General features: G+C 38.5%; 1 protein-coding gene across 2 annotated transcripts; it reads left to right on the top strand.

The window, feature by feature from the left end:
* The first annotated feature begins 3,786 nt into the window (after positions 1–3,786).
* Positions 3,787–14,072, top strand: LOC104415887 (probable inactive ATP-dependent zinc metalloprotease FTSHI 4, chloroplastic). 2 transcript variants are annotated; one of them, XR_005545890.1, is made up of 18 exons: positions 3,787–4,157; positions 4,994–5,249; positions 5,932–6,307; positions 7,348–7,606; positions 8,559–8,690; positions 9,866–9,940; positions 10,067–10,192; positions 10,260–10,369; positions 10,445–10,523; positions 10,600–10,737; positions 10,832–10,943; positions 11,354–11,517; positions 11,635–11,740; positions 11,901–11,977; positions 12,547–12,690; positions 12,786–12,957; positions 13,572–13,630; positions 13,763–14,072. XR_005545890.1 is itself a non-coding variant. In XM_010027282.3 (17 exons), the coding sequence occupies exons 1-16, from the start codon at positions 3,861–3,863 to the stop codon at positions 12,927–12,929; spliced, it is 2,595 nt and encodes an 864-aa protein (XP_010025584.2). In that variant the 5' UTR covers positions 3,787–3,860; the 3' UTR covers positions 12,930–12,957; positions 13,572–14,072. The 2 variants fall into 2 exon arrangements, 1 of the variants encoding a protein (XP_010025584.2); XM_010027282.3 differs by having other exon boundaries at positions 13,572–14,072.
* Positions 14,073–15,580: the final 1,508 nt, after the last annotated feature.

Genomic DNA, 15,580 nt, shown 5'->3' with positions numbered 1-15,580 from the left:
TATTGGCTCCCAATGGCTGGCGACATTTGCAGATATAAGGAGAAGGAGAAAGAAGGTGACGTCTCTCATTCCCACCTCTCGAAACCTACGTTCATATGAATCACAACTCGAGACTCTCTCTCTCTCTCTGTAAAATGATGGAAGAAGGAGAAGGAGTAGCGATGGTGCATGGAGGGTAGGGCGTCCATTGACAGCGAGCCTAAGATGCTCGGTTTCCATTAGATAAAACTTGCTAGGATATATTATGATGCATGTATGAGTTGTGTTAAAGAAATCTCACATTGGAGAATTGATATGGTATTGAATAGTTAATATATCTTAGTTAGCTTATAACTTATTAGCTTTAATTAACCCATAACTCATTAATTTAAGTCTTTGAGTGAATGTACATTCAAGTGGATATATTGATAGGTTCGGATTTGGACTCCTTCTTGATGATTTCCCAAGATGAAAGTATGGAAGACTTTTGTTACGCACTCCCAACGGGATATGGATCACATGCATAGTCAGATACATCTCTCTTCATGTTGTTTTTCAGTATGAATGAAGAGAACTAATCCACTTTAGTTTTGGATGGTTATCGATATCAACATTAGTGGCGGGCGCATGGCTAGCAGGAGGCGGCTCTGAATACGTGCACCGTGGAAGAGGCCCTGAGGATCTTCATGTTGGGTATTTTAGCAATTTTGAAATATTTATGACCCTATAAAATCATCCTTTTTGTAACGGTTTTGTCATGGCTGTATAACAGTTTTCTAACGGTTTTTTTAACGGTTTTATAACGTTAAATTTATTTTTTCATAAACTCTTAATTATTCTATAATGGTTATATAACAGTCATATTCTCTTGCCAGCGGACAATTTGTAAAGATGCTATTGGACTTCTCTTCTTCAATACCCTTACCAATAATTTTGTTTCATTTATTTTCGTCCACGATCTAATAATGTGATTAACTTAGGTAGGGAAATGAAATTAAGCATTATCATTAATCTAGGTGCCAATTTCTTCCTCTCGCCAGATCCTTTCGGTTCAACTTTATACATACTGTAGTCTCCAGCTTTTGTTGCTGCCCTTGGCTCGGATTCACAAGGAATACACTTATATATACATCAAGACTGTTAAAAATCTTGGACATATAATATTTTCCAAGGATGTTAATGTAGGTTCCAAATGTGGGGAAAGTACAAAAAAAAAGTTATAAACCTATTTTGTTGGTACTAAGTTAGTCCTAAACCTTTCATATTTGTATTAATTGAGTCTATCTGATCAATTTTGGCTGAAAATCACTGACATGAATTTTGGGGCCGTCTTATGTGGCATGACTAGTGTTACCATGGACAAATTTTAATTTTAATTTTTTTTTTCATTATGGTGATGAGGGCTTGTGGGCCACTGTTGGTTATAGGCAAGGGCCACCGAGCCTTTGCTTGTGGCCGGTGATGGTTTGGCAAGGGCCACAACCCTTGCCAGTAGCTAGTGAGGGCTCGCAAGCCCTCGACAACTTTTGCATGGCCATAATGAAAAAAAGAATAAGAAAAAAACAGAAAAAAATACTAAAAAAATTGTAAAATTTGTTCATATCGTGTCGGGCGTGTCACATGGACGACCGATATTCATGTCAGCGATTTTTTTTATCAAAGTTGGTCGGATGGACTCAACTGATATAAATGCAAAATGTTGATAACTAAATTAGTCCAATTAAAATATTTAAGACTGAATTGATACTGATATAATATGTTTAGGATTGTTTAAGTACTTTTCCCTCCAAATGATATCTAGCACTTCATGGATTCAAATGAACGGTAAAAGTTAAATATATGTGAAACCACGAAGAGACAATTTCTCCCTCCTATCTGCATTAAATCTCTTTAAGATGTAGTGCATGGCGTCTCATCTGAAAGTTCAAAATTAGTCAGAGTGGGACATAAATTGTATTTTATAAATTGGGGGAATAAGAGTCCAAGGAATCAAATTCAAAACTCTTGCCTCCGGTGTTACCATGTAAAGTTTAGCTCAGACCGTGTTCGCTCTAAAAGCCTAAGCTTGTTTGAGAATGATACATATGTCGATCATTTTGCAATGAAAATCTGAAGCTCTGTCCATGTCACATGTACATAAATGAAAGATATGTTATATAACAACGATTCATGATAAAGATCCCGATTATTATTATTATCTTTTGGGACCAGATGAAATAACTTATTTAATAACTCGTGCTATTTCTATAATATAGATAAACATACATTTTCATGTATAATTGATTTCATGCATACGTTTAGATTAGAAATAGATGGACCTAACATTTTGAGATATAATCAATCTTTACTTCTAGTTAGAGCCATGCTATAATGACTAGGTCTGACGTTGGCGGGGAGTGGTTACTAAGGTTACTAGACAAGGAACTACTTCCGACAGGTTTATAGGATGGTGAAGGGGGTAGGAATGAACTAAATTGTGCACCGAACGAGAGAGAGAGCGATTTTGGAATACATACATACATACATACATACATACATACATACATACATATGAAAATTGGAATTTACTTATGGATGCACCTTTTGGCATGCTTAGTTTTGGAACTCCAAAGTTAAGTATGCTCAAGTGAGAACACTCATAAGATGGATGACCTCTTGGAGCAGGTGTATGGTTTGGGGACAAACCATGCAAAAGCTGGTGGCCCCATAACAATCCAATTCGACGAGGGTGAGGAGTGGTCGTCGTCGGGGTTAAAGAGAGCTTGGACAAGGAGCAGCTCCAAATAAGCTTCTAGGATGATAAAATGGGATAGAAATTGATTAAATAGTGCATCGAGAAAGAGGAAATCAATTTTGAATATATATATATATATATATATATATATGTATGTATGTATGTATGTATCTATCTATCTTATGGAGGCACCTTTTGATGTGATGACAATACTTATTTTTGGAATTCTGAAGTTAGGTGTGCTTAGATGGGAGCACTCTTGAGATTGGATAACCTCCTGAAAAGGTGACGTCAAAGGACAAAAAGGCTCAGTATGAGTTAGGGCAAAGAGAACAATACCTCAATAAGTTAATATAAGGATGTTGTACATGTCGTGCGGGATTAATAAGATAATATAGAGAGGGAGATATTCAAAGAAGGTAAACTAAGTATCCTCAAAACTTAAGTTGAAATGAATTCCACTTGGATTATTTTTTGGGTTCGTTTGAATCATTTAATCCTAAACCACAATGAAATTTATCACAAAAGTTTTGACACTATTGGATAATATATCGTAATCGTTGCACTTTACCTACATTAATTTTTAACTCGGAAATGGATAGAAGTATGTCAACGAAATTCTACTTAAAGTTGCCAATTTTTTTCGACAGCCATCGATGGAAGAATAAGATATGAGGATAGCTTTGAGTTGTCAAAAGGTAGATGCGCGATCATCGACCAGGATCCAATAGACCATCTGATTAGCACGCACTTCATTGTTCGGGTAAAATTGTAGCAACAAGAAATGTAAAACGAATAGAGAGAGTAGGAGAAGAGATTGCTCTGCGCGTATGTTCTTCGATATACGTAGAACGATGGGGAACAGGCCGGTATTTAAAGGAGAAATATTTATACATAAGCTACTAAATCTATGGAGATCATATAAATAATCCCATTGTGAGTTTCCAAGTCAACTTCAAATCAAGTGAAAACTCCATATTTGGATTGCAACGACGTCGTTTAACCGCGTCGCCACCTCAAAAACCAATCTATAAAACCCGCAGAAAACTCCGCCAGCACCGTCGTCGTTTCTCTCTCGCGAGAAGAGCTCAGCAGGATTCCTAGAGAGAGAGAGCTGCTGCTGCATTTTCATGGTGGAGGGAGAGAGATGAGCTCTCGCGGCTTCGCACCTCTCGATTTCGCCCTCTTCCCCAGGCCGGCCTCCCTCTCCAGAGGAGCCTCCTCCGCTCGGTTATCCTTCTCCGCGTCTCGCCTCCGTCGCTCCAACCGCGTCGGTGGAGCCGCCGCCGCCGCCGCAGCTTCCCGGCCAATCCTCTTCCCCGGACGCCGAGGAGGCTTCGGTCGCGGCATACGCAGCGCTTCCAATGCGGGTTCCGGTCCCGAGTCGGTCGCCACGTCGGCAGGCTCCGTTGAGGAAGACCCCGAGGCGGCCCAGCTCTTCGAGGTTCGGCTCGTGTTATCTTTCGGGTTTTTCGGTTAATTGAGTTTGTTGTTTATGTAATTTGGATCGGCGTCGTGGGTGTTTTGGAATTCTGGGTTATGCTTTGCTCTGATAAATGAGGCTGTTGAACGCTGAAAAAGTGGAATTTCGGATGATGCATTGATGGAATGGAGTCAAGCGGAGTGCTCTTGGCGTTGTAGCCCGTGTGAGCTTGGGGGCCGGGTCTGCTTTTGTAGCCCTGCATTCTGTGATAAAATTTGTTTTTTTTTTTTTTTTAAATTGACCTGCATTTCTAGCTTCATCCATGAATTCTTGCCGTCTTGTCTAGATAAAGTAGAATCACCCTTGTGTTGTTCGGCTGGTGCAAAATGTAACCGGTTCTTCAGATTCTGTGTAGTGTAGCTGCTCTACCGTTTCTTATCGGTACAGCACACCTCTCGCCTCACTCTCTCTCTCTTCTCTCTCTCTTGCTGTCTCTTGATTCACATAAACTTAATATGGCTAGTGGGATGGTTTAAGGGCACATTTTATTTAGTACATTATTTTCTTATTTGAGGCTTTTAAATAAGATTAATATGGTAGAGAATGTGGTGAAAGACTCAAGGGCATCGCTCATTAAGTTTATGGACAGTTCCCCACTAGGAGACACATGAAGGGATGATCCTTCTGTTCTCTGTAGTATTCAGATTTTGCTGCTAGGAAGCTGCTTTGGCTGCAGGGTTTTGAGGTTCTTGTGGTTCATTGATGCTTGTCTTCAACTTCATAATTTAGCTGGTACGGTTGCTGAATCCCTTTTGCTTCCTTAATTTCTTGAACGCTCTAAATTTTTGAACTTTCAGAAACTGAAAGATGCCGAGCGACAACGGATAAGTAAGCTGGAAGAGCTTGAACGGAAAGCAAATGTCCAATTAGAGAGGCAGCTGGTCATGGCTTCGAGTTGGAGCAGGGCCTTGCTGACTATGCGGGGAAAGTTGAAAGGAACAGAGTGGGATCCTGAGAATTCGCATAGGATTGATTACAGTGATTTTCTGGGTCTTCTTAACACCAATAATGTCCAGTTTGTCGAGTATACGAATTATGGCCAGACAATGTCAGGTTGGTTGATTTCTTGGCTAATATTATTCAAAAATAGAAAATTTCCACCATTTTGTACTATCGATCCCTAAGATCATGCCATTTCAACTAGTTTCAAATGCCTTCTTGTTTAGATATTTTGGTACCCATTTTATGAGTATGAAATATTGCAATATTTGCTACGTTAGGTTCTAACAATGGAACAGTTGGAACACATAGGATCATTTTCCCTTGCGATCCTGGTTTTCCATCTCATCTGAGCCTGTCAAGGTGTATCATGAGCTAGTGCTATTGCAATAACTTGATATATTATATTGTTCCATAAATACCATTTTAAGGCCCGTACCCCCACAGGGGAAAGAAAGTAAAATAGAAAAGTAGGAAAAGGATAAACAACAGATAACCAGAAGAAAGAGAGAAAGGAAGAAGATCAAACTTATGAAGACAGTTACTGTGTATAACATGAGAATAAAGTCTTTTCTCCTACTAGGTGTGGTTGCTTCAGTTATTTTGAATTCAAACTTTGTGCTTATCATCTAGAATGTCTGTGTCCTGATATTGATGCTGTGCAAGTGGCAGAGAATATATCTTTCGCTAGCTTATAATATTTCCCTTCTTGAATAGGCTAGAACACACGCCCCTCTATCATGCTCCGTGTGAATTCTGCCTCTTATCTGATAGACGAATTTTCAATTTTGTGCAGTAATCTTACCATACTATAAAGATGGACATAGACAACAAACCCAAGGGAATTCACAGAAAGAAATAGTTTTCCGGCGCCATGTGGTTGACCGTATGCCGATTGATTGCTGGAATGATGTTTGGCAAAAGTTGCATCAACAAATAGTGAATGTTGATGTAATTAATGAGAACACAGTCCATGCTGAAGTTTACTCTACCGTAGCGACTGCAGCGATATGGGGTATGCGGCTTGCCTTGTCAGTTGGCTTGTACCTTTGGATTGATAACATGATGAGGCCAATTTATGCAAAATTTATACCTTGTGATTTGGGAAAACCAAGCGAGAAAATACCACAGCCAATTAAGCGGCAAGCGCTTGGATCATTAGGAAAAAGTCGGTAAGTAAATAATAGCTTGCAAGTTCTGATAATTGAACTTGCTGACTTCCTGTTTGGTTCTCTATGCTACTCACTATCAGTTGTTTGGCTTGTTCTTGCTATTTAATTTCGTGTGGAAACTTTTACCTCCCTTGTTGATTACACATTTTTCTTTCTTTGCCTAGTCCATCATTTGGTTACTCAATTCTAACCATGTTTCACTGTTGGGTGCAGATCAATAATCTTGATCTTACTTTGATCTCAAATTCCTAACTAATTTGGAACATAAATAATCTGATTACATCTTTGAGATGAAGTCTTCTATTACTCAGTCCACTGCAAAGTTATAGTGATTTACTGGTTATGCCAGTTTGATATCTATCTGAAATTTTTAACTGGCATGATGTTCCTTTTTGTGAATAAGAAAGTTCAGGTACTTGATAAAGCAAAGTTGTGAGAGGATATAGTCATTCTTTCAGAAAGGGCTTTTGGAATCTTATGTCCAAAAAGTTTGAATCCTAATTGACGTGTCTTCAGGGGATGATTAGTTTATGAAGGGAGAAAAGATTTAATTTTGGTTCTAGTTATTCAGTGAATCCATATGTGAAGTCTGTGCAATGCACACACATCTACAAGGAGAGATCCTTTCTTTAGCCTTTGTCAATCTCTTTAGATATGGACGCTTTATGCTGAAGAGCAATGCCTTAGGGGAATGGTCTCAGAAGATTTTGATCTCCATTTGCCATTCAGTTTGAATTAGTTGATTACTTTCGTCTTAACCAAGCTAAATTCCAGCAAAAACACTGCCAGAGAAGAGTTATTGTCATTTATTTATTACAATTTTAGTTTTTTCCCTAACATGGAAGAGTTACATTCCTAGATGTACTTACCTAACTCTTGGTATTTCTCTCTTTTTTCTTTCTTTGACCATGGAGCAACATCTTCTGCATGCAATTGTGAAGCAGAAAATGTTTTGAGCAATATACTTTTGCTGTCAATAACCTGTAGTTTGTGCTGATGACAGTTGACTAGAATCTAACCTTTTTACTGCTATTACCCAGGGCAAAATTTATTTCTGCAGAAGAAAAAACTGGTGTTACTTTTGATGATTTTGCTGGTCAGGAATACATCAAGCGGGAACTACAGGAGATTGTAAGAATCCTTAAAAATGAGGAGGAGTTCCAAAACAAAGGAATCTATTGTCCCAAAGGTGTGCTTCTCCATGGCCCCCCTGGAACTGGAAAAACATTGTTGGCTAAGGCCATTGCCGGTGAAGCAGGGCTACCTTTCTTTGCAGCTAATGGAACGGACTTTGTGGAGGTAAGGCATTAGTTCCTATCTGGAATGGTTAAGCTAGAGGATGGCTACTGACAGTTCTTTATATGGAACATCTTGCTTTCTTAGATACCATCCCCACCCCCAAAAAAAATAAAATAAAAGGGCTTCCGTAGTGATGATCTGTCTCATTTAAGAAATCAGGCTTTTGAAGCATTTGAGAGTATTTGTGTGGGAAGGTTTTTATTGTGTTAAACCATGTACACAAACCATTGGGATGAACAATCCTGAAATGGTATGGTGCAATAGAAAGCTGTACCCATGTGTTAACGCATGTAATATTGAGTGACATATCACATTGTGGAATGGTTAGCAATTTGTTTTGATAACATGTGGCAAGTTGATTGGGCAAATGCGCCCACAATAATTATGGTGGAAGTCTTGTATTGGAAAAGCAGCAGTTCCTCTGTTAATTGGCCCAAATAACTCAATTATTGGCGCTTGTGAGGATGCATGGAGTACTTGTAATATTTGACTTCTGCACTGTAAGTTTCTATGGACTTCTTTCTGTGGTTCACCGCCTGGGTCGTATGCTGACCACTCCTAGAAGGGAAAAACTCCACTGTGTTTTAGTGGTTGAGATCAGCAGTTGTGCACTCACACTCTATTTGACATGTCCATTCTAGACTTGTGGGGTCTCTGATTTTGGCGACTCACTTCTTACTGTCCTTGGGGTTAGTGGGGTGTTTTGTGGACCCATGATTTACCCTTTTTTGTCTTTGCTCATTAAATATTCGCTTCCTTTATTTTTGTAAACTAAAGTTGATTGACTTGCAGACGGTATTCATTATCTTCACTTGGTAGTTGGTACAGCTGCTGGCAAAATCGCATTATCTTTGTCATTGTTTTGTTATTTGAATGGAATAAATGCTCGACTTTATATATTGTTCCTGAGGTATCATAAATAAATTCCTAACTTCTATTTCTTTTTCTCCAGATGTTTGTAGGCGTGGCCGCATCTCGAGTGAAGGACCTTTTTGCTAGTGCCAGATCATTTGCACCTTCCATTATTTTCATTGATGAGATAGATGCTATTGGTAGCAAAAGGGGTGGACCTGATATTGGAGGGGTGAGACAGCACATTAAGATTTCATGCTCCATCCTTGATAATTATCTGCCATTTCTGTAATGTGAGAAGCTGGCGTGTTCTTCTGTGGTATCTTGGTCAAAAAGCTCCTTGCATTTAAAGGATTTCAAAGTATCATGTGAGGAATTGATTGATCCCACATCTGTCCAAGAAAACCAATGCATTTACTTACAACATACTCTTACTTTTGTCATCTGGTAGCATCTCTCAGGGTAGAAATTTCTAGCTTTCTGTCAGTAGCTGTATGCACATTTGCATAATTTGGGTGTCTTCTAAGGCTTCTATCTTTGTTCAGATATGAAATTCAATGGCGTAATTCTGGATTGATGTCCAGAATTTGTTTGAATGAATGTGGGGTCAAGGTACCTTGAACATTGCATTTGCATATACTTGACATTATTTTTTTTAGGTTTACCCTTTAAGATTAGGCTGCCTCTTTGGATCAAAATTTGGAATTGGTCTATGAATTTTATCGTCGACGCTATTATGGGAATTCAATCATTCAAAAGCATCCTTTCTTCAGAATTCTACTGAACGGGTCGATCCTCCCATCTTTTTTTTTTTTTTTTTGGTCGAATCGATCCTCCCATCTAAACGAAGCTTTTGAAGTTGAATCTTTTTTGTTCACTGCAAAAAATATGCTGATCCAGCTACAGTGGAGGCTGTGAAAGAGCACTTAGAAGCCAATTCCTGTATTTTGCTAAACTGATGTGCTCACATGCTATCTGTGAATTCTTTGTGGGATTGTTGCCAACTAAGCTAAAAGTTTAAACTGTTAGATCAAGACTTGATTTAACATTTAAATGCCCCAACCCTTCCTTCATGTGGACGTTAAAATTTAACCTAAGATCAGGAATTTGTGGGACCACTGTCAATTAATCTGAATGCTAAAGTTATTGATAAGAAACACGGTACAATATTGATGGAACAATTTCTTCATTCTTCATCATCCTTGGAGGCTTTCCATTGCCTGAAGCTGTTATTTAGTCTTAATAACGGTGTAAAGATCTGTTCTTTGAACTTTTCAGTTGCTTGTACTTTATTCTCCTCAGCTTCAATTTGAGATCTTACTAAAGCCTGGCATGTCTGCGTTATTTATTCAGCTCTTATCATCTCTCTCTCTCTCTCTCTCACATCTCTAGCTGCTGCTTTTACAGGGGGGTGCAGAGAGGGAACAAGGTCTGCTTCAGATACTGACAGAACTGGATGGTTTTAAAGTCTCTACATCTCAGGTTGCTTCCTATTTGTATAGATAAATGTGTACTTGCATGAAGTAATTTTGATACCTCTCAAGAAAATGTGAACTACTGAAAAAAGAAAACTGAACCATAATATCACTAAACTGCTGATCATTTCAGGTTTTAGTCATAGGTGCTACAAATAGGCTGGATATTCTCGATCCAGCTCTCCTGAGAAAGGGTCGATTTGACAAGATTATACGAGTTGGTTTGCCATCTAAGGATGGTAGACTGGCCATATTAAAGGTATTTTAGTTGTATTTTGGCTCTCATTCCGTGGTTTAGTGGTTCAAATAGTCTCTGCCAATTGCAGGTGCATGCTAGAAATAAGTTTTTTCGCTCAGAAAAAGAAAAGGAGGTGCTACTGGAAGAGATTGCTGAACTTGCAGAAGATTTTACTGGAGCGGAGCTGCAAAATATATTGTAAACATAATTTTACTGTCACAGTAAAGGATAAGTGCACACAGAGAGTCTAATATTTGTTTATTTCTATGACAGGAATGAAGCTGGAATTTTGACTGCCAGAAAAGACTTGGACCACATTGGGCGAGAGGAACTTCTGGAGGCCTTGAAGAGGGTAAGCGGTGGCTCTCACCCTTCTGCGTCCCTTTGACACAACCCTTACATGACTTTGATGTTGTATGAATTTGCAGCAAAAAGGAACATTTGAAACTGGCCAAGAAGATAGTACTGAGATTCCAGAGGAATTAAAATTAAGGTTGGCATATCGAGAGGCTGCTGTTGCTGTTATCTCATGCTACTTTCCCGATCCCCACCGTCCTTTTACTGAGGTGCAGGGAGTATCCTATCTGGCTCATGCTGTTTGGTGTTTTAAATTATTCTTATGCTCACAAAAAGTTTCTCATTTGCTTTTGACTTCTGCAGACAGATATTAATTCAATACGGAGCCAGCCAAATATGCGCTATAAGGATATCTCAGGCCAAGTCTATGCAAGGAAATCAGATTATGTGAACTCAATAATCCGAGCTTGTGCTCGTAAGTTACGAATGTATAAAGATAATTTTTTATTGCCATTTTTCTTGTCAATTAGGGAAGCAATACTCTCATTCTTCTCTTTGACAATAGTAGCTTTTTCTTTCTTCTATCTACTGTTCCTGTTGTTTTGCTGGGGGTGGGGCAGTTGCATTGGTGGTTGGATGGTGAGGCCCTGGCTATAAATAATTTTTAAAGCACTTGGACTTGCCTGCAATACTCCATTGTATATTTTTGATGTCTCTCATACTTTGAATGAGGAAGATGGGACATAAACCCCAAAGCAATTTAAATGCTGTTTCGTGTTTCTATCATGGATGTATTTTTAACTTTCTTGATTTACAAACCATCTTCCTTTACCTTGCTTGTGGCCTTAATGTGCACTTTTTTGGTTTCTTGACTCTATGCTGCAGCTAGGGTAATAGAAGAGGAAATGTTTGGGATCGATAACATGTGCTGGATATCGTCTAAGGCAACACTGGAAGCTTCCAGACTTGCAGAGTTTCTGATTCTCCAGACAGGGATGACTTCATTTGGAAAAGCATACTATAGAAATCAGGGCGATCTTGTGCCAAATGTATGTATGGCTGATCCAAGTTTGACAATATTGTATTTTAATTGTTAAAGAGCTACTTTTTGAAACAGTTGTCCAAATATAGTGAAACAAATATAAGAACTTGATTAATTTCAACAGCTAGCAGCAAAACTGGAGGCTCTTAGAGATGAATACATGCGGTTTGCTGTGGAAAAATGCACCTCGGTGTTTCGGGAATACCAGTCAGCTGTAGAGACAATCACAGGTCAGAATTCTTATGTAACAAGTCATTTTAATGTTGAGTCATCTAATGCGGAAGAGAAATATTAGTGTATTTAATATTTGATTATTAAACAGGTTTTATGTGCCTTCTTAGCCATGCTTAATTCTCTTTCCCAGTTCCTTAATGTGGTTATGCTTCACAGATATTTTATTGGAAAAAGAAGAGATCAAAGCCGAAGAAATTTGGGCTGTTTATAATGGCGCCCCTCGGATACCTCAGGTAATTTTTGGGTTCATGAGATATTGAAAATATTTACTTAGGTTGTTTTCTAGACACGTTCCTGCAATTGGCTTGGTTAGTTATTCAGTGATGAACCAATAGGCATGTGATCCATTCTTTGCTTAAGCTATGCCACATGCAGTCACTTATGAGAATCGTAGTAAAGGGACTTGTGGGAGCTAGCATAAACTTTTTTATTGAACCATATCTTCATTCAATAGTTTCAAATTTTAAAATATTTGACCAGTCCATAAAACTCCCCAAATTGTAATTGGCTTCAACCTCCGTCCTAATCTGTAATGGAATTTTTTAAAAAAGAAGAAGAAGAAGATGAAGAAGAAGCTGGTGATACACACTAAAAAGAAAAATAGGGATAGGTTATTTGGCAATAGCATGAGAACAGAAAGTGGTACATGTTCATCACAAAAAGTGGATAGGATTGTTTGTTGCTCCATGACACGAGGAATCTGTGAAGTATAATTTTTGAACTATGTGGTTTCATCATGTAACACTGATGTCAATGACCACAAGGACCTGCTAAAAGCACTGTTCTATTGGTCCTTGTTCAGCCATCCGTGAGTCCTGTAGATGAGTATGGAACTCTCATTTATGCTGGACGATGGGGAATTCATGGGGTGACACTACCAGGGAGGGTTACTTTTGCACCTGGAAATGTTGGATTTGCCACATTTGGTGCACCTCGTCCAATGGAGGTATGTGAAATGTGGTTTAGCGAGGGTTTATGCTACTATATTTGTTCCCAAGTGAAATAATGTTGCCTTGCCTTTCTGTCCCCATTTATGTGCAGACTCAGGAAGTTAGTGATGAAACTTGGAAGCTGATTGACGGTATATGGGATAAAAGGGTTCAGGAAATCAAAGCTGAAGCTGCCATGGAGATAGAAGAAGACAATGAAAAACCTCAACTTCTTATGGCGAGCCATTTCTTTTGAAACTACAGCACATGAGGATATCTTTGAGGTTTGTCCATAATCAGGATTCCCTTCCCCATATCAATTGTGATTGATCAATTTTGTAAAATTGAGCATTTTTCGAGAGCATGTACTTGACATGTACATAAGCAAGATGAGACAGCTTGGTCTTTTTACAAGAAGCCATTATGTCCCACCAAGGCTAGTGGAGAAACTGATAGCAGTAGATTCATATGCATCTTTTTCTTACGTTTTCCAGTTAATGTGATACGTATTGCATGATTTTGTTATGGTTGAATGCTGCAATGAGGTTTTTTTTGCATCTTCAAAGGATAATATACGGGGTGTGAGGGAGTCTATGTGCATAGTCAAAAGCTTGCTTAGTCCTCGATTGTGTTTCAGAGCCCATTTTTGAGCTGTGCATACATGAAAATGACATGTGATGCCTTCTGTGATGATCTGCAGGAGATAAGTGGAGAGTTGCTCTGGTTATTCTGTCATCAGTTGTTTTTAGTCTTAAACAATGAGCAAATTTTAACCATTTCCATTGAGCACCGAATAAGAGGAACTGCTGAATGGATGCTACTGTGCATAAGTACACATTCCATTTTATCATTCCTGTTCTTATTTGGTAATTTTTTTTTCCTTTTTGTTTTTGGCAAGGCTCTTATCTGCAACTTGACTAACAAGGTGCCTGGCGAGCAGCTAGATATATCTTCAGGGTAAGCAGCATTACTTATTGCAAGGCTTCTACTTCACAAGAAGTTTGTAATGAATCCCATGGAATCTGAATACTCTGAGGTCTGATCCATCTGAGAGGTGCTCTCGAGTGACTGACATCCGTCTGCGGACAGCATGATCTCTGAGAATCCTCATCTTGACGGGGCAAAACTACAAGCTCAAGCATGAAAGAGAGAAGGGAAGATTTGAAAACTATGATGGCAGAGTGAATGGTCTCGAAATTCATCTAATGTAGTTCAGTGTATAGAATTTTTTACATGTTTTCAGTTTAGCAATCATAGGTGGGCTCGGGCGGTCATTTTTGGTTTTATTTCTAGGAACAGCATGGCTGATAGATAAACAGATGCAGTTTCTTCATACACTTCAGAATGAAAAAGAATAAGCAGATCGTGTCATATCAATTCATTTTTCAGTTAAGATCTCTATCTCCTTGTGATTTTATTTTACGATGAGTCTGGATCCAGATCAACCAGGTTTGGAAGCACACACACTGGAAGGTCTCGGATATCTCTTGTGCTCTTCGATTGTGATGCATTCTTCCATCCTCTGCGGAGATTTTGGGCTTTCGCTAGCCTTGCCATGATTCGGAAGCTGCACCAGCAGATGGTGCCAGACGAATGTTGACTCATTTATTTTCGCAGAATTTTCAGGAGCTTCTTCTTATTTTGAAGTGGTCTTGTCGGCAGTTTTTGGATTGAAATTGTAGAGTGGAATGGAGCTCTGGCTAAAGAAGCTCATAAGCTCTCACCTCTCACTAAGATGAATCAGTGGTATCTTGTATGGTAACTAGGATGATGAGGAGCAATTGATGAGGAATCAAGAGGCACGCCCTTGTGGAGGGCCATGATCTTTCACCAAAAGACACGATTAAATCAATGATGAGGATGATGGATATATGAATATGTACATAATCAAATAAATAACTAAATGAATCTCTCATTATACTTCACATAATACTTCAATCTAAGCAAATTATACTCTTTAAACTAAATCAAGAAGAAAGGATTGGAAATTAATAACAAAAAAAAGTGAAATAAACAATTGGGTATCTGTACATCGCATAACACAGTGGGATCTCCTTGAATCTTTTGCTCGAGCAGAAGTATAACAAAATCTTTGTCTTAGAATATTAAAATTATTTATCTTGAGGGATGATTTCACTACTTTTCAAAGCAAAGGTGTTAACACGTCATGTGATTGTACTTATCCTGGCCGAGAAGCGCTTTAGATTATCTACCACGGCTCATTGGAAGCAACCCCTCTTTCCACACCTCTAAAGGCAAATCTGTACTAAAATTTAGTAGCCGTTAATGTAACCAAACCCAACCCGACGCACCCAAGATGCTATGGGTTTAACGATTATACTTTTGTAACCAAACAGACGCACCCAAGATGGATTTTCTTTTTCATTTTTTTCCAAACGATATTACCTCACTAATTCCTAAATTACATGCACAGAAATGTAACCTAGCGTCAGCATTTCTCTAGATCTCAAGCTGGTCGAATTTCCTTAAACCTCAAACTCTAACAAACGGTATCATTGATTGTAAATTGCTCAGTTTCTTTTCTCTAGTTTTCATGATTTTAATCACTTCTATCCGTATGTCCCCAGTAGTTAGGATCACATTGGTGTCGTTCTTAATATTTAGGTGACTTTTGTAATAAATAAGCTTTTGTTTTGTGCCATTTAGATCTTTTAAGTCGCTTGTATCATGGAATCAAGACTTTCTTGTGTCTTAGCTAATTCTTAATATTAAAAGGAGAAAAAAAGTAAATTAATATTTGCAGATATTGAGAGATCATTTTACAAACAAAATGAATAATTTGGAAAATATATTTCAAAAAATGATTTCCTATATCATTTAGAAAAATTAGTCAACGGAAGATATTTTCATCTTCGATGATAATCAATGTCTGACTATTCTGTGGCG

The sequence above is a fragment of the Eucalyptus grandis genome, chromosome 8 (genome assembly GCF_016545825.1).
Source record: "Eucalyptus grandis isolate ANBG69807.140 chromosome 8, ASM1654582v1, whole genome shotgun sequence".
NCBI classification, from domain to species: domain Eukaryota; kingdom Viridiplantae; phylum Streptophyta; class Magnoliopsida; order Myrtales; family Myrtaceae; genus Eucalyptus; species Eucalyptus grandis.
The sequence above is the reverse complement of the archived record's forward strand: the minus strand, read 5'-3'. Positions and strand labels throughout refer to the sequence as shown.